The 23,690-nt window shown below is 40.6% G+C and overlaps 1 protein-coding gene across 3 annotated transcripts in view; it reads right to left on the bottom strand.

Moving 5' to 3' along the window:
• Nucleotides 1-23,690, bottom strand: part of PDE4B (phosphodiesterase 4B) — a 262,363-nt gene that overhangs the window by 184,716 nt on the left and 53,957 nt on the right. Inside the window, exon 1 of one of the 3 annotated variants that reach the window (XM_081011765.1) lies at nt 8,599-9,225. The exons of the other annotated variants lie outside the window; for them this stretch is intronic. Coding sequence (XP_080867891.1) covers nt 8,599-8,834 — 236 coding nt within the window. The 5' untranslated portion in view covers nt 8,835-9,225. Of the gene's footprint in view, nt 1-8,598; nt 9,226-23,690 lie in introns of those variants that run through there. 3 annotated transcript variants of the gene reach the window in all.

The following is a 23,690-nucleotide window of genomic DNA, read 5'->3' as shown; positions in this document are numbered from 1 at the left end:
CATAGATCTTTGTCAGGATGCTGTCAGCAGCTCCCGGCTGGTTGCCCAGGAAAGTATAAAGACGAGGAAAAGTTTCTTACCGTCCTTTTTTATTTCAATAAACCCAGCCTCTTGGATAATGGCAGTGCATCAACGCCTCCAGGGAACTGGGCGAGTCCATTCTTGCCAACTCATCCAGCAGGGTTACACTCAGCCCTGCACGGTAAATAGCCATCAAGGCTTCCTGATTCCATGCTAGCTCCTGTGACAGCAAACTGAACTCTGTACTACTCCATTATTGAGTAATGAAAACACTGAGGCCTTATTTGAATAGTAGATTGCTTGGTATTTCATCCTTGATTTCCACACTGTGGCTGCAAACCAAATAATCTATCAGGAGAGCTATCGCCTGGCCAGGATGCAGGCCTGTTATAGCTGCTGGAGTTGACGAGGCATGTGAGCTTCACCTGTCCTGAGCTTTCTCCAGCTGAGGAATCACACACACCCTCCCCAAGCTAACGAGCCCCATCTGGGCTATGGGTGCTTGCCTGCCTTCACTCAGAACTGACCGTTGTAAGTTTTGGAATCCTGAGATCAGGAGTGGTATGTCCTGTTTTATCACTTTATTGTCTTGCTTTGAAATCAGAATGGTTTTCTGATTCATCTGTCTGTTCGCTGTCAATTGTGCACAGTTGATATAAAGCTGAGTACAAGTGGGGTATGCAATAAAATATTGCAGTGTGGATCACTCCTGTTAAGGGTTCCAGGAAGGAATGCCCCTTTTCAGGCTACTCCATTCACTGACCATTTCCATATTTTTCTCCAACTCAAATAAACAGTTAGCATCTTGGGCCCACCAAACAAGATAATGTTGTTTGGAGTTCAGTGTATTTTTATTGTTTCTTTTTTTAAAAAAACTATATCTTGGGACTCCAAGACTGCTGCTCCAAGACTCCCTCGTGTGTGTGCTTAAATGGTTCCATTTTGGTTGGATAAAGATCCACAGTTTGAAAATGAATCTCATAGCAGTAATCCTGTTCAGGCATTTTCCATACATAGAACATAGACAGAACATTTCTACTGCAAAAGGAAGCAGTGGGACTGTGCCAGTTGATTTTCTTCTGACTTCTTGCAGGGCACACACAAGAGGCTGAAGGCAGGATTGGTAGCATGGTTCTTCGGCCTTCTTCTCCATGCCTGAACAATGCCTGAACAGGGCTAGTGTCAAGGAGGCTTGAGACTTGTCCCAATGGTCTATAAATGCACATTTTGTAGACAGTACTGGTCCAAGCATTAAATTTCAAAGATTTTTTTTTATATAAATAGTGAGTAATTTGGAGATGAATTAAATGGATTTTGTATCAGCAGCACTTTAGCAGCATTTATTTTGAAATTTAGGAAATGAATATTATAACAGCACTCTAAGGATACTTGAATGAAAAGGCGTTGAAGACCTCTTCAAGACAAGCACTATCACATTCTATTTATTCCTGAACATCCTTCACCTACTTTTCAAACTGATTTCTTTTTGCTGAAGCCCTAAGCTTACCTTTAATTGCATCTACAATTATGCTGTGATACAACAGCTTTCAGTAGACAAATTATATAAATATGCAGCTATGCAAAATTCAGCCGCAATAGGAAAATTGAAAGCATCTATGTTTATGAGCACCCATGTTTGGAGGCATGAGCCTCTGAATGTCAAACACTGAACACAAACAATACAAACAGGTCCATTGCCTCCACTCCCTGTTTGGATACTTCCCTGCCCCTTCTGCCTTTCAGCTGTTGGAAACAGGGTGCTGGAATTATTTATTTATTTCAGGCATTTATTTATTTTTATTCAAGGCATTTATAGACAACCCTTCACTAATATTTCTCCCAGGACACTTCATAGTGCAGAACAGCAGCAAACAGCAAGGTACATGAAACAAAATAATTAAAATGTACAACAACAATTAAATGTCCATTAAAGCAGCAGAGTGGAAACTTCATTTCCGGTGTTTAAAACACAGCATACTTCCAATACTTAAAATACAAAACCATTAAAATGCCTGAGAGAACAAAAACGTCTTAACCTGACAGATTCCTAAAGGGTAGCAGAGCAAGCGCAGGTGAGACTGTTTGGGAATGGACTTCCACAACTGGGGCACCATTGGGGCACCTTCAGACCTTGCTTTGACAACATGAGATTGCTCTTAAGTTCTTAAATCAAAGCTAGCTTCGATTTTTGTGCTTCGCTTTTTGTGCAACACTTTTAAGCAGGAAGGCATAACGTTCAGAAAAATGCTCATATTTTCAGTGTTCAGCTCCAGTCATGCTCAGTGACAGCAGAAGAATAGTGGAGAAAACTCTTTAGACGTTTTAACTGGAATAACTGTCATACTCAGGCAAACAAATTGTATAGCACAGCTTCCAAAACCAACAGGATACTACTATCCTTGTCCCTTTGCAAAGAAACTATCCTTATAGGCTTCATGTCAACAGGATCTCTTATCTGAGCAGGAGATCCAACTTAATTCTGCCTTAGGCTGCAATCCTAAGCACATCTATACCAAGCAATAAGTCCCACTGAGTTAAAGAGAGCTGACCCAGTAAACACATCTTTAAGTCTCAAGAGAGATCAGGCATGAAAAAGAATAATTAGAATGAAGGTACAAGTGGATTTGATTGGGAGTCATATGCTGAATGAAAAACTAATGAAAAACGTAAGACTAACCATATTTCATTAAACCTACTAATTTCTTAAATACTTTGAGCATAAGCAACTAATTAGAGCATATAGGCTGTTTGTAATTTGACTTAGACTATTGCTCTTCAGAACTAAGCAGCATGAAGTTTTGAATGAAGACTGTACTTTACTGTGGTGGGTAGGGAATAAAGATAAAACAACCCGTCTGGAAGTATCTTTTCTCAGCAGCTTTGCATAGATGATCAGTTTTCAGAGAAGTGGAATTGTCATTGCCCACTCTGAACGCATTCATGGTCCCTGGTCAAACCAGGTCCACAAATGATTTAAGCTCTACTAGTGAAATGTTCAAACTAGCTTCTAGCAGTGGTTTCCAAAGGGTGTGATGTGCCACACTGGTGTGACAGGAGAGGATGGCATGTGTGGTGGGAATATTCAAAGACAATCAAAGAAACATTTAAACATCTCAGTATAGTGTAGTGGTGTGGTGTGGTGTGGTGTGGTGTGGTGTGGTGTGGTGTGGTGTGGTGTGGTGTGGTGTAGTATCAATTTATTATTGTTGCTATTATTTGCAGAATTTGGATAGATAAATTTTCAAGATGAGAGCAAGAGCTTCATGTGATACTGAGGACAGTCCTAGTTGCGATCCAGAAAATGCTGTTAGAACAGAATGCTGGAGAACACTCATTCAATTTGAGACCAGCAACAGGCCCAAGCAACTCTGTCAACTCTTACAAACATGAAAGTTCAGAAAACAGAAAGGCTTATTTGTGTAGATGAGAGGAGATGAGAGTTTGTTTGTCTCAAATTAGACCTAATATATATGAGATTACCTGGCAAAAGCAAGCTCACAACACTCATTGAGCTTGTATACATATTTAAGGTACATATATGGAAGAGTCATTTATTACTATATTTTGGGAATGATTCCAGCTCTTATGTAGCTGCATCGTTTCATACTTTCTGGATGACCCACAATCGTATTATAAAGTACTTGTGTTCTGTGTTATAAATCAAGCACTGCCAAGAGTTGCTTCTTTTTGTTTTCCAATGAATTTCTTATCAATAAAAAAAAATAGGTGTGGGGTGAGCAAATGTTTATTCTGAAAGTGTTGTCCAGAGAAAAAAGCTGTAGAAACACTGTTCTAGCAGCACCAGTAGTTTGTTTTTTGGGTTTTTTTGACCCACACAAAATTACCACTTTGTCTTGCCATAAAAATCACGACAGCAAGCAATAAAGTAAAGCAAAGCAATTATTGTTGTAGCACACCTGGATATAAATTTCGGCAGCGGAAGGAACACAGCCTAACTTAAAGGATTTTGATGCTTTGTGGAATAAGTGTACAGATCTACAAAGGTATTCATCCTCTTCGCACTGTATTCTCACAGCTGCCCAAACAATGATATATTGTTATATTTTAATGGGTATATGCACATATATGATTGGCACATCAACCATACCTCATAACTACTAACGTTCTGGCATATATTCCTCCAGATTTCAAAAAAAGAGAAAAAGAAAAAGGGGGTTCAAATAATAAATGCATCGCCATGAGTCCACTGCATATCAATATAAGTAATTATTTACATTGTTAATAAAAAATGGCACATGGGGGAACCTTGGAGGGGGAAAATCTTACACAACCAGCAACATGGCGGTTATTCTGTTAAAGGCAACCAACATTCCACTGAATGACAAGCGACTGTAGGCAGATCATTTCATCTGATGTTCTTCTGTCTGTTGCGGTGTTACATGACAAAGCCTGGGATGACTCAGTATTATCTATTGCTTTTTAGTTGGATGTACTATTGGCAGGATGGGCCATTTCTGAGAGTGCAAGTGGAACCTGGCTCACAAGAGTTCACACCTTCACTTGGTTTCCCTTTAGTTAGTGTGGAGATCCTAGTTCTGTGCAAAGAAAAACTTCTCAGGAAAGTGGTTTTGTTTTGCAATACGTTCAAGCATTATGGGCTGGGCAAATCTGTAGTCTGAGCCAGGGAATGACGAACTTTGGCAACATCAGTATGTGTCGCTTAGTGGATCACTTTCTCCCAAATGAACCTGTTGTATTTTAAGGTTCTCTTCAAAGGAGATCCTCTAAGATCACAATGGCTATCATCAAGCAGAGGCTCTTCTTGACTGTGACATCTGTTGGATGTCTTCCCCAGGGAAGCTCACCTCGTGTATTTTAAAACCTTATTTTGCCAGAGCTTTTAAAACCTCGGGGACTTGAATCTGGTTTTATTTTATTTTACTGCTATAATTTTTAATGTTTTGCTTCCACTGTTTCTGCCACTATTGTTGTGATTACTTGAATTTATTGTTTTAATACTTTATATTAAAACTTTTCTGCTCTTATACAGTACTTTGTTAGCTGTCCTCGGATCATTAGAGCTGAAAGACATCGTAAAAATAAAACACTGAAAGCCATGTTAGAGGCTGATGCAGCCATGAGGCTGAAATTTAATGTAAAAATCTGGATTCTTGTGATTCTACAAGCTTCACAAAACAACTTCCAAACCATTTGTTCTAGTGGGTGAGTAGGTAGAATTCTCTTATTTGCAAATACAAGTAGTACTACAGATTGTTTGGCAGATTAATAAATGTCATCATTTGTGTACATACAAATTCAGCGTTCACTAGGCTTGCAACGAATGCTAATACTATCAAAATACAGCAACCGTACTAATTAACCATCAAGCAAGACACTCAGACCCATCCAAAATGAAAGACAAAAGCACAGCATTTGTCCATTTTAAAAGATATTATGTTATGTTCCAAATGTCTGCCTCTGAAAGCAGGGACAAGGATAATGTAATTTGCAAGTACACGATTTACACATGTTTACATTCTCCTCTCACAATATAAACACATGTAAAACAAAAAAGACATTTAAGTGTTTAAAGTTACTGCCATCTCTTTATAAAGCAGCTGCAAACCTGCATAAGCACACTCCTGAGTAATTATCAGGAGGTTAATGGAAATGTTTCTGTGAAAGCTATTGCAGTGCTACAGCTTATGCAACATTAAAATATGCCATCAACTATAACCAAAATCCTTTAAGTAGCCAAAAGAAGCAGCAGGAAACAGTTGGGCGGTCCAGAATAAGAAATAAATTTATTAACAAATCTATTTATCCAGTAGTTTAGGACCACATTTTAAGAACAAGAAAAGTAACTCATATCATTAAATATTAGGTTCAACACAGCTTCCTACCCTGGCCCATGTGTAAAGGGCAGTGCACATAAGCCTCACTGCACACAACCAGTACCTGCACCAAGTCTCTTGAACTATACCATGGCTGTCCCAGTCACAGAACTCTATACCAGATATGGTGCTTCCATAGAAGGCTTGCCACACCCAGAAAGCGTCCAGATGTTTGGCCCTCTGTTAGCCTGCATACATAAGCTGCTCTGCTTGGACCCCACAAAGGATATGGACAGAAAAAGAAACAGCAACAGCAGAGAGGCAAGTATTTCACCTTTATTGAGATTCTTCTGCTTAGGAGGCTGCACCACAGAAACTGGAGAGGAACCTGAAATGGCTTCGCAGGTCTTGCAACAACACAGTAGTTGAAGGACCAAGGGTGCCAGTACCCAACAATCTAATCATGACAACCTCCCATATCGAATGAAGATTGGTTCATAGGTAGGGAACGAGTATAAGTAATGCAAAAGGCCAATGGAAAATGGAAAATGCAACCCACTTTGCATTTGTTCGTACAAAGAGAGCAGGACAGGGGCTTTACAAACATCCTTCAGACGAGAGAGGTCCACAACTGCCATAGGGCTGCATAGAGTTCTGTAGGGCTGCTTACCGCAGAACAGCTCACACTCCCTGAAGGAAGGCCATTTCTATTCCCCATGAGATGAAATCCTCAGAAGAGTCATGTCAGAGAGTAACTGCTGCATGGGCTCATATGGAAGGAGACATCTGATGAGGTAATCAGAACTTTAGAGCCTTTAGGGCTTCAAAGTTAAGAACTAGCTCTAGGAATTATGCGCTGTGAGAGTCTTGGTCTATACTGGATAAACAGCTGGGTCAGCACATTTTGCTCTAGCTAAAGTTTCTGAACTGTCTTCAAGGGCAGTTTCACATGAAGTGCGTTACCGCCATCTCACCTAGAAACCACCAAAACTTTAATGACAGCAGCCTGGTCTCTATTTTCCAGCACCAGGCATAGCCAGTGAATCAGCTGGAACCAATCAAAAGTGCTCTTGGCACAGCTGTCACCTGGGATTCCAACAATACTGGTCAAGCAGTGTTGTTTCCCATTGGCCTTCTTTGTGGCCAACATATATCAGATGTAATAAAAATAAGGAACACTACCAAGCGCTCTGCTGCTTCTGCCAGATACAGAGAGATGAAGAGTGTACCATCTTTATTTTTATCACTCTGTCGCTGTTTAACAATCTGAAGAGAAAACAAGTGGAAATCTTTTCCCAGAATCTATCTACAGTGCTATTAAATGCCCAGCTGCCCATATATCTGCTGACGTATTTGACTGACCTCTTTCTCATCATCCTTCCAATAACCCATTTGTACTGTCTCTAAGCCGGATAGTGTCTTCAGACCAAGTGAAACAAACCATACTCCAACTGCAGCACTGGCAAACGGATAGCTAAGATATTAGGACAGTGAACTACACAGAAGTGACTCGTGCAGTTAATTTCGAACCATGAGAAAATTGAATTCTATGACATTTCTTTTTGGTATGGTAAGCCCCAAAGAAGGATACATTCCAAGATAATTTGATTTATAATAACATGCTGCCTGAAATGTACTCCCATTGCTTTTCCCTATGGTATAGTCTATTATGAATATATTGGCTTCAATCTGTGGTCATGTGGCATCAGGCTTCCTTTTCCCAATGTACTTGTATTGGTCAATATTCAAAACAGCTGCTACAGCTGTTCATTTGCTATAAACAAATGCCAAAAAGAGAAGGAAAGCTCCTTTTTAGCAAGTTATTGTTTTAATGCATCAGTAAGCATTTTCCTAACACAAATATAAACTAAAATATTTTAAATGATTTCCCCCCTGCACTGTAAGTAGATGAAATTATCAAAGGGAATAGGTATATTTCATATATGTATACATACTTATATAGCACATACAATTTTTTGTCACCACCTAGCCCTCATCCCGCCTTAGTTTATAAATTAGGTATCAACAAATATGTTTATAGACATGAGAAAGGGGTTTTTTATTTAAAAAAACCCACACAATCAAGTTACAACATACTTGGGAATGTTAATCAAACATATACCTAAAAATGCGGGAACTAGGTGCATATCCATGAAACGTATCCAGAGTTCATGTCGGGAAGAGAAAAGCCACAGCACAGATTAATCAAATCTAATCAGGTTTCTAATCCTTTATTATTTTCTCTACCACGATCAATAGAACAATTTCCTACTTATTTTCTGTGATAACAAATTCCAGATCAGAGCGTCAGCTACATCACCACACAAAGGGCTGAAAAACCAAAAACTGTCAGTTTAAGAAAACTGGCTGCCAGCTAGACCTTTCTTGAAGATGCTTTGTGAGAGGGAGATTTTTGCCCTACAGTCAAATGACAGTCATGTCAAAATTCTACCACATCACAGTCTTTTACATTGGAGCGTAAGGTTCCAAAAACAATCCATTGCAGGATAAGATTCTCAACACTCGGGCAGACTGCTTGGAAAAGATATATTCTGAAAGTCACATTTAGCAAAGCTTAACTAGAATCCTCATGAGCAACATATTGTTTGCTTTGAAAAACATGACGTGAAGGACAGTTGCAGAAATAATGTAAATATACATAATTTGACTATTGCAGTAGGTACTGTAAACAGATAATAGGCTTTCTTTTTTTAAAAAAAAGTGTAGAAAGCAAAGCCACAAACACCCTTTTAAATAGATATTAATATCAAGGTAGCCTTACCACGTATGTGCCACTGTAAAACGTCGCCGTTGACGGATGCTTTTATTCACCAGCAACTTTCTGAAAAAGCATGGAGAGTTCCTTGGAGAGCTGCGGGGGGAGATTTTTGGAGAGGTGGGTCTGTTCCCCGGCACTCTGGGAAGCTCGAGTTCCAAATGCATTTGTTCTTTGAAAGTCTTTATGTAAATCTCCGTCTCTGGAGCAGCAAGTTCCTTAGAAGAATCTTTTGCTGTCATAGCTTGGATGTTGTGTTAGCTTTCACCATTCAGAAAACACAACAATAGCACAGCCCAGAGACATTGCTGCAGATTCAAATGCTGATAAATCGAGAACCTCCGTGCCAGTCATTCAGCCAGCTGAGGTCTGAATGAAAAGGCTGCCTAAAGCAACAGCAGCATAATCGAAGAACAGATAAGTCAATCCCTTCAGAAAAGAGCTTGATCAGTCCTGGCTTTCCCTCTGAAAATGCGCCAGAGTGCTTTCTGTGTCAGTAGCCTCCTTGTGGATGTGGTTTGTCTGCAAGCTACATGGTGTGACACTCGCTGAATTCATTCAGCTGCATATACCAGCTCATGAAAAATGCATAAGGACTCCCCATCAGCCCTTTCCCACATTATGTTAGGTTTAAAATACCTGATCAACACAAACTTTGCTTCCCTCCTCCCATCTCTGAAAAATGACACAGATTATTTTCCTGCTTGTTACAGGATGGCTGTTTGAAATCCAGCATGTTTTATTTTAAAGGGTTTTCATTCAGAATTATTTGCTCACAGCCCACACGGCAGTTGCTCCACCTGCTTATTGGTTCAACTTATTTTGACAAGTGGATGCAAGTTTGGCCTTCCTTATTCTATACATAAAGGGCACTTTATCAGTCAGACTGCTTCAGAAGAGATCTTGTACACACACCAAGAGCCTCCAGCTCATGATCTCCAAACAAAGGCAAGGCTAGAATTGACCATATTATTAGCAGAATGTAAAAATAAAGATCTTCATCCAAAGGCTCTACAGTCAATAGACAGCAAATTAAAACATTTTTAAACCCGCAAGGGGGTGCGGGGAAGCAAAAGCAACTAAATAGGTAGAGTTTTGCTCAATCTTACATTCTATAAAAGTTTAAGAGCCTCCTGGGAAGTGGCAATCACTGCTATTGTGGAAAGCAAGAGCAGCAAGGTAAGATCACGCTCACTGTTGCTTTATGGTGAAATCGCACCTGAGCCCTAAACAAAAACGAGAGTTAAATAGTCACTATGAACTGTTTAGGAAGAAGGTGCTAATGCCACTGCTTCTTAAATTATCTATTTATAGAAGTATTTAAATACTGCTCTCTCATAAAACATTGGGGCAGTATACAGCAATACAGAATGAAATAAAATCTGGCAGAGGTAAGTTGAAAAGGCTACATAGCTTTAAAAATTATTAAAGGAGAACTTCAGACAGGTGAAAGGAAAGGTGAGTGCCCAGCTGATTCTGCAGTTTCTTAAATCTGGTATTTCTATTGCAATAGGAGCACATGCAGTAAGTTGATCGTCCTGGTCAACCTCATTCTCTTCTTTAGATCCTTTAGACCCTTATCTATGCCCATTCTATTGTACCTTTGATTCTATTAGTGAGCACAACATTTTCTTGCAAAAGAAGCAGCGTAGGGCGCAGACAATGTTGGGTGGGATGCTTGCTGTTCACACAGGTTACGTCATTGTTTTGTACTTTCTATGCAGTTTGTGTTGTTCTTGCCATCAAATGCTTTCCTTGGCTGATGTATACCTTCTTGTTGTGCACTTTTTAATCAAAACAACATTACAATCAGTTCTAATAACACTACAGGAAGTTTCCCCTCCCCCTACACTGTGAAAGACACGTTACTGAATATTACCATATCCGTAAAGGCCTGGGGGTGTGTGTGTATGGATGTGACACCCTATCTTTCAAACATGCCATCCGGCTGTTGGTAGTTGCTACAAGAAGATCAAACCTATCCATTCTTAAGGAAATCTGTCCTGAGTGCTCACAAGAAGGACAGATCCTGAAGCTGAGGCTCCAATACTTTGGCCACCTCATGAGAAGAGAAGACTCCCTGGAAAAGACCCTGATGTTGGGAAAGATTGAGGGCACAAGGAGAAGGGGATAACAGAGGACGAGATGGTTGGACAGTGTTCTTGAAGCTACTAACATGAGTTTGACCAAACTGCAGGAGGCAGTGGAAGACAGGAGTGCCTGGCATGCTCTGGTCCATGGGCTCATAAAGAGTCGGACACGACTAAACGACTAAACAACAACAAAGCAAAAACTGTATGAAGTTTTTGCTCAAACTTCACATAGCATTATGCGGACTTCACTCATTCCTGAAGCACAGCCCAACAAAAACAAACTAGGCAGTGCTGCAAATGATGCTACAACAGTTAGAGCCTGACAGAATATAGAGCAGCTCTCATAGTCAGTCACTGGAGGGAGTGTCTTAGATGTCGGTTCAATGGTGTCAGCAACTTTTCCTCTTGCTGTTGGTCTCTATGAGAGGAATGGCCTCCCATATTACAATTCCCATCAACCCTGCCCATTGGCCATGTTGGTTGGGGCTGATGGGAGTTGGAGTCTAAGCGCAGATGGATGGCTACAAGTTCTCCACTCCTCTGTTCCCAAATGCAGTGGTACCTCTGGTTGCTCACAACCTGAGCAGGACACAACCCACGTCTGCGTGGGTCGCGATTCGCCGCTTCTGGCATGTGTGTGATGTCATTTTGAGCATCTGTGCATACGGCGAAACCTGGAAGTAACACGTTCTGTTACTTCCGGGTTGCCGTGGGACGCAACCTGAAAAGATTTAACCCGAAGCGTCTTTAACCTGAGGTATGACTGTACCTCCCACAAGGACAACCCAAGACAAAGATGTATCTGTATCTAATTCCGTTCCCCTCCCCAAACATTACACTGTGTAAAAAAAAGGAATGACATACTTTGTAATGAGAGATCCATACTTCTCAGCCTATATTATAATAATGCTACATGTCAGGGAGTGCACATTAGTAGCCACAAAAATTGTAAAATAAAAATAAACTTTTTCCAGACGATTATTTAAATTTGAGTTCAATGAAGAAAATAAAAAATATGGAGGCAGCAGGAAACATGCAGAAGAAACATAAGTGGGCTTTCCTGAGCTGCCACTATTGTTGTATCTTTTCACCAGCAAAAGGTTTCTCAATGCATTTTTACACCAATGGAAAATGAGTAGCTTTTTAGCTTGTTGAAAATGCAAGATGTGGATCAATAGACAAACATTTACATTATTCTCTTCCTTCTGCTTCCACTGATAACTAATGAAGGACAAATGCACTAAATTTGAATAAAGCTGGGAGGGGTAGTTATTTAATGTATTGTGCAATATTACACTTAGAGAGAGTAATACTAACACTTTACACATAATACACATTTGACAGAAGAATAGCATTTTCAAACCAAGGCAAAATCCTGTACTATAAAATCTTAGGTAAAGGTAAAGGGACCCCTGACCATTAGGTCCAGTCGCGGATGACTCTGGGGTTGCGGTGCTCATCTCGTGTTATTGGCCAAGGGAGCCGGTGTACAGCTTCCAGGTCATGTGGCCAGCATGACTAAGCCGCTTCTGGCGAACCAGAGCAGCGCACGGAAACGCCATTTACTTTCCCACCGGAGCAGTACCTACTTGCACTTTGATGTGCTTTCGAACTGCTAGGTTGGCAGGAGCAGGGACTGAGCAACGGGAGCTCACCCCATCGCAGGGATTTGAACCGCCAACCTTCTGATCGGCAAGCCCTAGGCTCTGTGGTTTAACCCACATTCTTAAGGCATGGCCAAATTCTGCATGACTGCCCTACATTCAGTCTAGACACAAAGGAGCAGTGTCCCAAATTCCTCACTGCTGCCTCCAATGGGGGATTTTGCAAAGATGCCACCACTAATCACTACTAGTGGTATTTGAAATCCGATAAAGTGACGACGAGACCTTCTTCGGCCACTACAATGAAGCCATCCATGAGTCACAGGAGATGCTCATTGCTCCCCTTCCAGCCCTTACTTAAACAATTAAAAAAAAAAAATCATTTCCCAAGGCTGCAGATTGATCATGCGGTGAGTCCTAGGATAGGAAGGGAGCACCTTTCTTGGACTCGTCTCCAGGCAGCTCAGCTTAAAGGGCTGAGGAGGATGCTGCCCCTCACTCTCATTCACCCACCCCAGCCAACCTGCATTCCACACACACTGACTTTCTCCCATATATCTGAGCCAGACCAAGCAGGAAGCAGTGCTTCCTCTTTCATTTGTGATTTGCACATAAGGGGTTAAACATGTGGCAGGGGAAGGGAGGAAATACTTATCTCAACCAACCTCCCCTTACATTTCACCTCTTCTTCCCAAACCACTCATGAGAGCAGCGTTGCAAAAAAAAAAAAAAAAAAATGCTTTGGGAGAATTTGGAAGATCTGCAGTAAGCACCATGTCACAGGGTCTCAGAAGTCGGGGGAAGAAGTAGAAGAACACAACTGGGAAGCTCAGAGGGTGTAAGAGCATCAGCTTAAGAAAATCATGCCCTCTCCAATGTTACTCACCACTGCTGGCAAAATAGGAAGAAGGGTAGCCCTTTTCAAAAGCTTTGGTTGGGAGGGCCAGCAGTTCACCAGTCCTACCTTAAAGTGTGGGGTGGGGAGGAGAGAGGGATTAATTGTGTTTAGAGTGCTGAGGCTATAATACACACAAGACATTCATTCCCACATATGAGCTACATCTCAGACATAGCAGAACTAGGGTACCATTCCCACCAGGCTTCTGATCTATCCATTTAACTCTTATAATCAGTGTAATCTCATTTCAGGGCTGTGTTTCAATTTAGAAGCAAACACCTAATTTTGCATATCTTTCTGGCGCTTCTCTATATAGTGGTGACTGTCACGGTTTTTAGTTCCCTCAGTCGTTCAGATCATGTTGAAAAAGCTATTATATTCCCAGCTTGTTACTTTTTCAGAAATGGGCATTAAAGCTTGTATCGAGAGAAAAAACAAACACCTATGTCATAATGTGTGAGTTGGTGGCTTATCTGTTTTGCAGATAAGGAAAGCATTGCCATGCCTTGAAAAGGAACAAATTAATTAGGTTTACAACTGTTAATGCTACTCAGCAGAAAGGCTCCATGGTAAGGCCTTAATAATGCCACCTCCTAATTTTACTGATGAAAGAATCCATAAGGAAAAGAAAACAAGTAACTAGCTCATAAGACATTTTTTTCACAATGAAAGCAGAATAGTTTCTTCTTGCTCAGAAACTGGAATCTGTTTTAAAATAGTACTCAGATAATGGAGGCAGGAACATGGTACCCTCTTTGGAGATGTTTCAGGAATATGATATTCTCAAATTCCTTTAGAAATAGCATGGACCACATAGATCGAAATTAAAGGGTGGATCAGGACTGGCTTATTCACTTCTCCAAATGGTGCAACGCAGGTATCAGCAATTTAAAACCATCAAAATACACATGCATATTTTGTGAGGAAACATGCAGCCCGAGAAATTTTTTTTTTAAGAAGATTTAATTTTGCAGATTAATGTGGAATGGAATGGAATTATAGGCAAACGTAGGAATGCAAATCAGATGTGGACTCATCCTGAATCACAAGGTGACGTGAGATCCCTGATCAGTATTTTGGGTTTGTCAGAGGTGACGTGGGATCTCTACAAGGAAGCACAAGTAGAAGAAGAAGATGATTTTGGATTTGATATCCCGCCTTTCACTCCCCTTCACGAATCTCAAAGCGGCTAACATTCTCCTTTCCCTTCCGCCCCCACAACAAACACTCTGTGAGGTGAGTGGGGCTGAGAGACTTCAGAGAAGTGTGACTGGCCCAAGGTCACCCGGCAGCTGCATGTGGAGGAGCGGAGACGCGAACCCGGTTCCCCAGATTACGAGACTACCGCTCTTAACCACTGCACCACACTCTGTAGAAACAGAAACAAGTAGAAGCAGTTTGTAGCTCCTCTGTAATCCAAAAAGAAAAACAATACAGCAGAGAAGTATCTTCTGCAAGGAAAATAACATCTGTAAGCTTACCCTGATGCCAGGCTAAGATGATGGTGGATGAGAGAGCAAACATCAGAGTGGAGAGGGGGTGCAGAGGAAGAGCCCAGGTGGAATGCTTTTACCAGTACTCCCCAATCCCAGTGCTTTGGGAAGAGGGGGAAGTTCTGCTAGAGTGAAACTTCTGTTCTAAGCTTATGCCAAGACGCTCCCCATCCCAGGAGTGGCAGGGAGGGAGGGAGGATCTCCTTTGTACATGACAGCTCTAGCTTATAATCAAAAGGAATTATTTTACATGGACGGCAAATTCCCATCCTACACACACCCTAACTACTTTAAAGGTGCCTCACACAAAAGCCTCAGGACCTACTTATTTACAATTTAGCAGGTCTATTGCCCAGTGGTACTGCTCTCTCGTGTCTGAAATTTTCAGGCCGATTGCCCGCAAAACACTTCAGCTGTGTAAACACAATATTTTATCCTAGAACCAATGGATAAGGAGGACTTGTTTTTTTCTCCCTAGCCTGCACACAATCTAGATCTATTGCACATTTCTCTCCCCTCCCCAACTGCTTCTTGAGAAACTGGTTTCACTCCAAAAAAGCAAAATCTTATTGTGAAACAGATGAAAACGGATGTAAGCAGTCTTGATTATGGCAAATGTATGTGTATCTACACCTTCCTAATTACATTGTGGGTGGCCATACACCAAGTCCGCAATGCCACCTCATTCTTCATTAACCGAGGGCATGTGAAGAAGGAAAAAAGTCTGCATAACCTAATCAATGGGAGGGTTTTCGGGTATCCAACCCTTGTGGATGATAAAATAAATCTAGACTGAAAGAAGCATGTTGAGGACAAGCATGAACGATGCCAAATTAAAGAAAACTACCTATTTGTACTGACAATTAATTAGTGTATACACTAGAATAAGTCCGTTTTCATCCATCCTAAAACTATAAGAAGCTATCCTTGTGGGGTGAAACCACTGCAATTATCCTTTTGATATTTCACAGGATTTGCATCTTCAAAAGCAACCAGCAAATTTCACAATAAAATTTGATCCAATTAGATTTTCATATTTTGGTTATTATCTCCATAGAATTATCAACAACTATGAATTCTACTTAAGATTCTCAACATTAAAAGCTCTCTCGCTATCTGCATAGTTATAAGTCAAAAGTATCATGCTATATTGGTGTGGCAGAGCACAACATTGAAGCATTTTGTATGCCTTGCTGGGGAAAGATGGGAGGTTTCATTGACTCTTTACAATACTGATGGCAGAGTAATTGGGTGCTTCTCCCAGAAGGTACATTCCATGAAAGCACATTATTTGGATAAAATTAGTTACAAGGCTCCTCTTTCTGTCACTTAGGTCATTGTACCATCTAAAAGGGATTAGCAACAATGAGTCAAACCAAAAGAAAGGAAAACTTCATATAACAGCTGCTAGGAATCTTCTTAGCACAATGTTCTCTAAAAGCCAAAAGATAATGCTAACCCTGTCAACTAAAAAAAAAAGGGTGATTTCAAACAAATTATAGATAAGATAACACTAGCTCCCCCACCTCACCCAAAACCAGAAAGGAAACTTTGGAAAATTCCATTCAAATGATGTTTCTATTTCGCAAAGCAATGCCAGCTTTTAGTACAAGCAATTGCTTGCAATGAATGCTGAGAGAAAATATGGCTGGAATTCAACCTGCACGGATTGGGTCCAGTATCTGGGCGGTCTTCAGCAAGTCAGCTCACACCCAGTGCTGTTACACTTCTTAAAGGTCTATGGTGAAGATGAGAAAGACTGTGAGGCAGTTTGCAGAGTTATGATTATCATTACTGCCATCTTATACACTATCTGTTCTGAATAGGTGCTACTTATAATTATGTTTATAGGCGGAGAACCTACCTAGCTGTGTGGGCAGGAGGAACCCACCGACAGCATCTCTCTGCTCAGTAGATTTCTTCTGGGTATACAGTATGTGGAATAATATCTGCCTGCGGCGATAGCCAAAATTACATTTAGCTGCTGTTTACTTTCACTAGCCCAGCAGAGCCTATGCAATTAAGGTTAAGTGAATCAGATTCTGTCCCTTCTAAGGCAGCATAAAAAATTGCCCTGCACTTCAATCAGTTTCTTGTTCAAACACTGGGATGACAACTAGAGTGTCTTGGGTACCATGGTAGACAATTATATATAGAAGGTTTTTTATTATTTCTGATGAAAAGGAAGACAGCTACCTGTAACAATCTAGCAGTTGGGGAAAAACCTGATAATGCAAACTTGAAACAAAGAAAATGCAAAGAAATCTCTGTATCCATCAGCTACAATATTATTCCTTAAAGGATGCCAGTATCAATCAGATGGAATATTAGTAGATGGAAATTACCAATCCAGAACTGTGCATGTATGGCTTGCTTGGCATTGAGGACATATCAAAAATATTTACCAAATGAATGAAGAAAAGCACGGTTTTCTCAGCTTGGAGTGTCATTATGTGCAATCAAGAAGAAAAGAAATATGCCGTAGGTAAATTTCAGAACTCTGTGTGCTGACACTACAGAAGTGAAACAGTACTAATTCCAGGAGGAGAATAAGGAGTAAGGCAGCTACAAATGCTTCTGCAGTTATAAAGGCTTACTGCACACTTTGGAGACAACCTTCACAGAAGCATGTATATTGGCTGGCAGCCCGTTCATTTCTTTGTAATCAGCAGAGTGTGGTAAATCATCCTGCATTATTTCACAAAGCAAGTGTCTGTGCTGTCATATATGAGTACCTCACATAAACATGATGATCGACCCTTTTCTAAAATGTGCAGGATGTCAACCATGCTCTGCTACAATGCTCTGGGTCCAGGGAAGATAGCAATAACTAGGAGAGCCTTGTTAATTAGACAAAAAGTTGTACAACAAAATCTTTTTTGTGTACCTGAAATATTTCCTGTAGAATGTTTAATTCAGAGTAAGAAAAAGGGGTTGGTGCTGAGGACGGGGGGGGGGGGACTATGAGCAATATTATCCTGATGCAAATAGATTTTGGGTGAAGGAGGACTATTTGTAGAACAAGCGGAACCCATTTTCTTGTATTTTGTGAGAAAGAATTCTCCCACTCTCCTCATCCCACAGCTTGTTTGCAACATCTGCTACTTCACAGCTGAATGCTTCCAGAAGCCAGCCTCTGAAAAGCTCTTTTAAAAACAGGCAACATATTTTGAGGACCTTCCTCATCTTTTGCTTGACATTTCCAAGATGGTGGGCTAACCAAAAACTGCAGTACATGAATAGTTATAAACTGTATGATTCAGTGAAAACAAGGCTTGATTGCTCAAAAGGGAGAAATTATCAATCCATAAGAATGCAAATTATTATTCCCCACAGCAAACATTAGCCCACCACAGAACTGGGATTTCAAGTTGATTAAAGTACACATCCCACATAACTAATCCCACTCAAGTCTTTGAAGTGTCTCTGATGGCTGGACAAAACTTCAGGTTTATTTTACCAACCATGAAGATGCATCACTCTTTTAGTGGACATCTTCTAAGAACAGGCTGTTGCAGAAAAGATGCATACCAAAAGAAAATCCATTTGTTCTATCTACTCCCTTCTTATGATAAACTGAAGTTACTTTTAATTAAAGCATGAGTCTTTTAGATTTCATGAATCACGAGAATGATCAATGCTCTGCCCCTTAGGCAGCTGCTGTATGAAGAGTTAGGAAACTGAAGTAAAAAATTAAGTTTTGAAGCAAGTCAGATACAGCTGAGTGGTAAAGATTCAGCTTGACCTGGAAAGCTTGATAGTCCTTACAGGCCAGGGGAAACAAAATGACCAAGACATAAAAACATCCCATCTCAAGAATCCATCTGACCCCTAATCCTGGATTTAATTTACCCTTTTGTTTTGTGTAGAATTGCCATCCTTTATTGATTCCCTTTCTACAGAATATCCAAGTTACATCACTGTCAAATACTTCATGTCTTTTCAGAGCTGATTTGTGGTGACTTTTTAGAATCTACAACACAACTGCAAAACCGGCCTGTACACTGTGGACAGGTAAAATGACAGACATGCATACCATTGCTTGGAGCAGTGCAAGCAGGGGTAGAAGAGAAAGGGACTGCGCAGTTAGCTGCTGGAGGAAACTAAACTGTTCAGTTTCATTTATACACAAGGTTCCACATGAGGAAAAGTGGGAATCCTTAGGGGCTGAACCATGCTACCCAGAAGCATGAATAGTGTTGGCACCATCTCCCCTTAACCGCTACAATTTGCTGCTATTGAGGAAGGGAACAGCAGGGGCACAATGGCTAGCGATAATTTGTATTACTTGGTTTTACAAAAGTATGAAAATAAATGAGGATGAAAAAATGGTGGGGATTGACAATCCTTAAACAACTGAGAGCAGGAGCTTAAAGAAAGCCAGTTCAGAAAAAGGAAAGGAAAGGCAATTTTAGCTATATAAGGAGTGTTAAACTCCAACCACCAGGGAGACAATTGGTGATTAAAGGAAATAGTTCCAAATATACTTTCTAGAAAGTAGGGAGCTACTTCTAAGTAAAAAATGGCTTCAATCATTCCCGTTGTTGACAAGCATGGATCTGAGTACAAATAATAAATAGGTAAACAGCAAATATGAATGTAATTTATTGACTGTAAAAATGGTAAAAATGACAGTATATTATGTGCTGTATGGAACCAAGTTATAACTGCACTTCCAAATGGTTGGAGAATAGTAATACCTCAACTGCGCTAAAGGGTCCATGTCACTCACACAGACCTTGTTTCTTGGGCCCAGCCATTTCTGACAACCGGAGAAAGTTCGTCTGAATTTCCACCATCCACCAGAACTTCTCCCATTCTGACCTGAATGGAAGTTGATCATGTACTGTAACTTCCATTGGTTGAAACAGGGAAGGGTAGAAGAAGTTTGCAGTGAATTACGCTCACCATGTTCAATTTAATATGGTTTTGACATAAAAATTATTCATGTGTGGATTCCTGTTTGTGGAATGATCTGAAGTAAATCAGTGCACCCAGGATGGTATCCTTTTCTTTCCTCGGTGCTCCCCTTTGCAACCTTAGAATGGAGGAGGGGAGTCTGCAACTCTTGCAGGAAACCTTGAGCAAAGGACTCTGGATGCTTCCTCCTCTTGCCTAGTTCCTGCGGTCAGTCTTCCTACATGGTTTCATATTCCTTGCTCAGTTATCTCAGCTAGCTAGCTTTACTTCTGTGGTTGTGTATGCCAGCCATTGTCATAACCAGCCACATCTCATCAGGTGACATATAAATTCTGGGTAGCTACCCAAAGGGATCCACTGTAGTTCTTGCCCATCACTTGCACTTAGAGGGGTTCCTTAGCGATATCAAGAAGTCCAGGCTTCTCCCTGGCTTCCTCTCATTTTACTTCCTTAAAAAAACAGAAGATGGAGAAGATAATGGGCTTAAATATATCTGGCATGCTGACATGGTGTGCCACAAAGTACACATGCACACCACTCCCCAACAAGTAACCTCAGGCCATGGAACAGAAACTAATACTAAATGCTATTACTGCACCAAGAATATTCTTCTGTATAGCAAAAGCATATGCATGTGGTGGTGTTGTGTGTGTATGTAAATTACTATTTGAAGCATAAAGCAGGCAAGAGCTAATGTAATTGTAGCTGGTGTTCTCTCAATGAGAACTTCCTCAGCAAGTTTGAATCTAGTTGGTTTAGAATATTTATCAAAGAATATTTAACCGTCTGCTCTATTATTCATAATGGGTAATCACAGTTGGCAGGATGTGATGTGGGCTGCTTTGGGGATTCTCTTCTGAAGTGCACAGATGTATTTTTTACTAATGAATTCAAAATCCAAGCAAGCTTTCCACAGATAAAAATATATACATGCAGACACACTTCAATAATTGGAGATTCTGATACAGCACTGAGGAGCAAGCATAAAGCGGTTTGCATACATTGATGTGTCAATTTTGACTGCTGTTTCCATCCCTTAACTTGACCATACCAAGCAACTCTCCTGTGATTGTCATCCAATAATGAGATACAAATGAAACCGCAACTTTGACAGATACATATCCATTACGTATCTAAAGTGAAATAGTTCCTGCCACTAAACAGCTCTCAAGTGTTAGTGGCTTCTGATCACTATGACCATATGTGTGTTTCAACTAACATCCTAGAAGAAGCTGAACCACAAATACCCAATACAGTCTACTGTAATGTAGTTGAGTTTGTTGAGATAAATGTTCAGCAGTGGGCTTTTAGAAATGTTACTTGGGTCTTTACCGACAGCTCAGGTGAGGCAGACAGATGAGGAAAGGGCACCTACTATATATATATATATATATATATATATATATGACCAAATTCTTCTGGTATAGCAGCTTAAGTTATGCAGAACTCTTCTTCATGTAGAACAGAGTGTTGTCTAGCATTATCTTCAGCTGTACAATTCCAGATTATAGGAAGAGCAGATGAAGTACAGAACTGCTATGTAACTCCAGGCATCTATTACATAAAAGGCATAGAAGCACCCTACAGATTCATTTGGGGGAATGGGCTAAAAAGTAGAAAGAAAGGCTAATGCTTGTGTCAAATACGGCTGCTAGAAAATCTGTCTGATTCATTATTTTTCAAAAGTATTCTATTCCTAATGTACTGGAAAGAGAAGCACATCAGGATTCCTTCATTTTCTGTTTAAATTCTGTTATATATAGTTCAAATGCATAAGTAGTGCAATGCAACAATGCTTTTAGGCATCACCATCTCCTCCACAGCCTTACATTCCTAAATTCTGCAAGCCTTAAATTCTGTTAGAACCATGAACAGACTTGCTGAAAGGGACCACTTGGAGACTGTTTGCAGTAAGAAGGTTCAAATAAAGATTCAAACTAGAATTACATGCTTGTAATGACAGAATCCAGATGGAAGCTGAAAACAGGAATATAGACAGGGCATGTAGGGCCATAGGCCTTAAAAATAAAAAGCAATGTAAGGAAGGTAGAGCTAGACCATAAAATGAATCGCAACTGAAAATAAGCTCTTTTAAGTGTTTAGATTTGAAAGTATATTTTGAAATGAGAATGTGGGAACAAAATATAAGTCAAGGCAGTGGCATTTGACAATGTTCATATGATGGTGGCTGAAATTTCTGGCCATAGCTATTTGGTGGGGAGACACAGGACAAGTTGTCTCAGTAATTAACTAGTGTTTGAGGGTGGCTGCCTGCTAGATTAGGAATACAAAAAGACTAAACCCAGGCTAGACACAAATTATGGCTAGGGGATAGGCATAGCTGTCAAGTGTCCCTTATTTGAAGGGACAGTCCCTTATTCCAGCGCCATGTCCTGCTACTGTCCCTTATTGATGGATGTCCCTTAAATTTCAAAGGAAGCAGCTCCTCTCCCTCCCTCCCTGCTGGCCAGGGAGGAGGGAGGCTCCAACTGTGTTGCTTGGCTGTGTTGTTCACCCAATAAGGAGTCTAAGAACGACTGGGGGGTGGAGCTTGCATGCCTTGTGTGTGGCTAGTTAATGCAAGCTGAGGGGGGTTTTGAATGCTGGACGCCATTTGTCGCACGTGCTGCTGCAAACTTTGCAGTGCAAAGCCAGGCCAGGGAGCCATCTTAAGTTGAGGCTGCATAGGCCTTGTGGTGCATGTGATTCAGATTCTATTCAGTTGAACCTCTGGTTACAAAGTTGGTTAGACAGTGTTCTCGAAGCTACCAGCATGAGTTTGACCAGACTGCAGGAGGACAGGAAGACTGGAGTGCCTGGAACAGGTGAGGCTGCAGGTCCCTTATTTTGGCTGCTGGTCCCTTATTTTCAAGGCTGCTGGTCCCTTATTTTCAAATCTGTAAGTTGACAGCTATGGCAGGGCTGGAGTTCCAAAAGAAGTTGAAATACCCATCATTAATGTCATTAGCCTGTATTTATCTGACCAAATGTGCATCTAGGGCCTCTCCAGGACTTTATGCTATTTGTTGATATGCAGAGGGCAATTGTGAGTGACTAAGACATGGTTCAGACACAACAATCTTGGGTTGATAAACTGTGGTATGTCTGATCCATGTTTCATATCCTGGTTTGTAAGCAGTGCTTAAACTACACTGCCGGCAGACAGCTCAGTTGGTTAGGGTGTGGTGCTGATAACACCAAGGTCATAGGCTCGAACCCCATATGGGACAGCTGCATATTCCTGCATTGCAGGGGATTTGACTAGATGATCCACAGAGTCCCTTCCAACTCTAAAATTCTATGATCATGGGAAGCTGTGGTTTTAACAAGCCAGGCTAGGAAGAGGGGTAAGAAGAGAAGGAGAAGGGAGCATATGGGCTCATTGACTTTTTCTTCAGGCCAAGATAATTACATCTTAAATGAGGTGTAAAAATTTTTTGGGGTTTTTTTTAGTATTAATTGACTTCTTCCAGAATGCTAGGACTGTCCACATGTTTGCAACCTCGTGAATAGAACCAAATGGTTCAAATGTCCTGGAAGGCCTATAAACACCATCTTGATAGTCAGGGGAATCATCGGTGCAAGCTGTAAAAGGAGATCCTATATGCTTATCTGCTTGCTTTCAAGCCTTAGCTTCTGGTTTAGTAAGCTGGGAGAAGGAATGGCAGTGGGGAATGAGCCTCTAAACCAGGAGTGGTTTTTTTTTTTTTTTTTTAATAATTTTTATTAACCGGCCAATCAAATCAAATCAAATCAAATCACATCACATAAATTCCGAATTATAAAGCCGAATTTTAAATTTTGTTGAGGGGACCCATATTTCAAGATCCGAAGGGGGATTCTGATCATCTTCTTGCTACTGCGTTAATGTCCAAATCAGTCCAAACAAAGTTCATAATTCTATCCAGTCTTATCTTGCTGTTTCCACATCACATCTTGTTCATATATTTTCTCTTTTTTCTTTATGATCTCTTCTGATAGTCTCCTTAAGCCGATAAACACCAATAATAATCCTGTGTGAATTTTTCCGTTCTTCCAATCCTCAAATCGAGATGGTTTCCATATATCATTGCCTTCATAGATAACATCG

Source organism: Podarcis pityusensis (assembly GCF_964106645.2).
Source record: "Podarcis pityusensis genome assembly, chromosome: 6".
In the NCBI taxonomy this organism is placed as follows: Eukaryota; Metazoa; Chordata; class Lepidosauria; order Squamata; family Lacertidae; genus Podarcis; species Podarcis pityusensis.
Note: the sequence above shows the minus strand (reverse complement) of the source record. Positions and strands in the feature narration are given on the sequence as shown.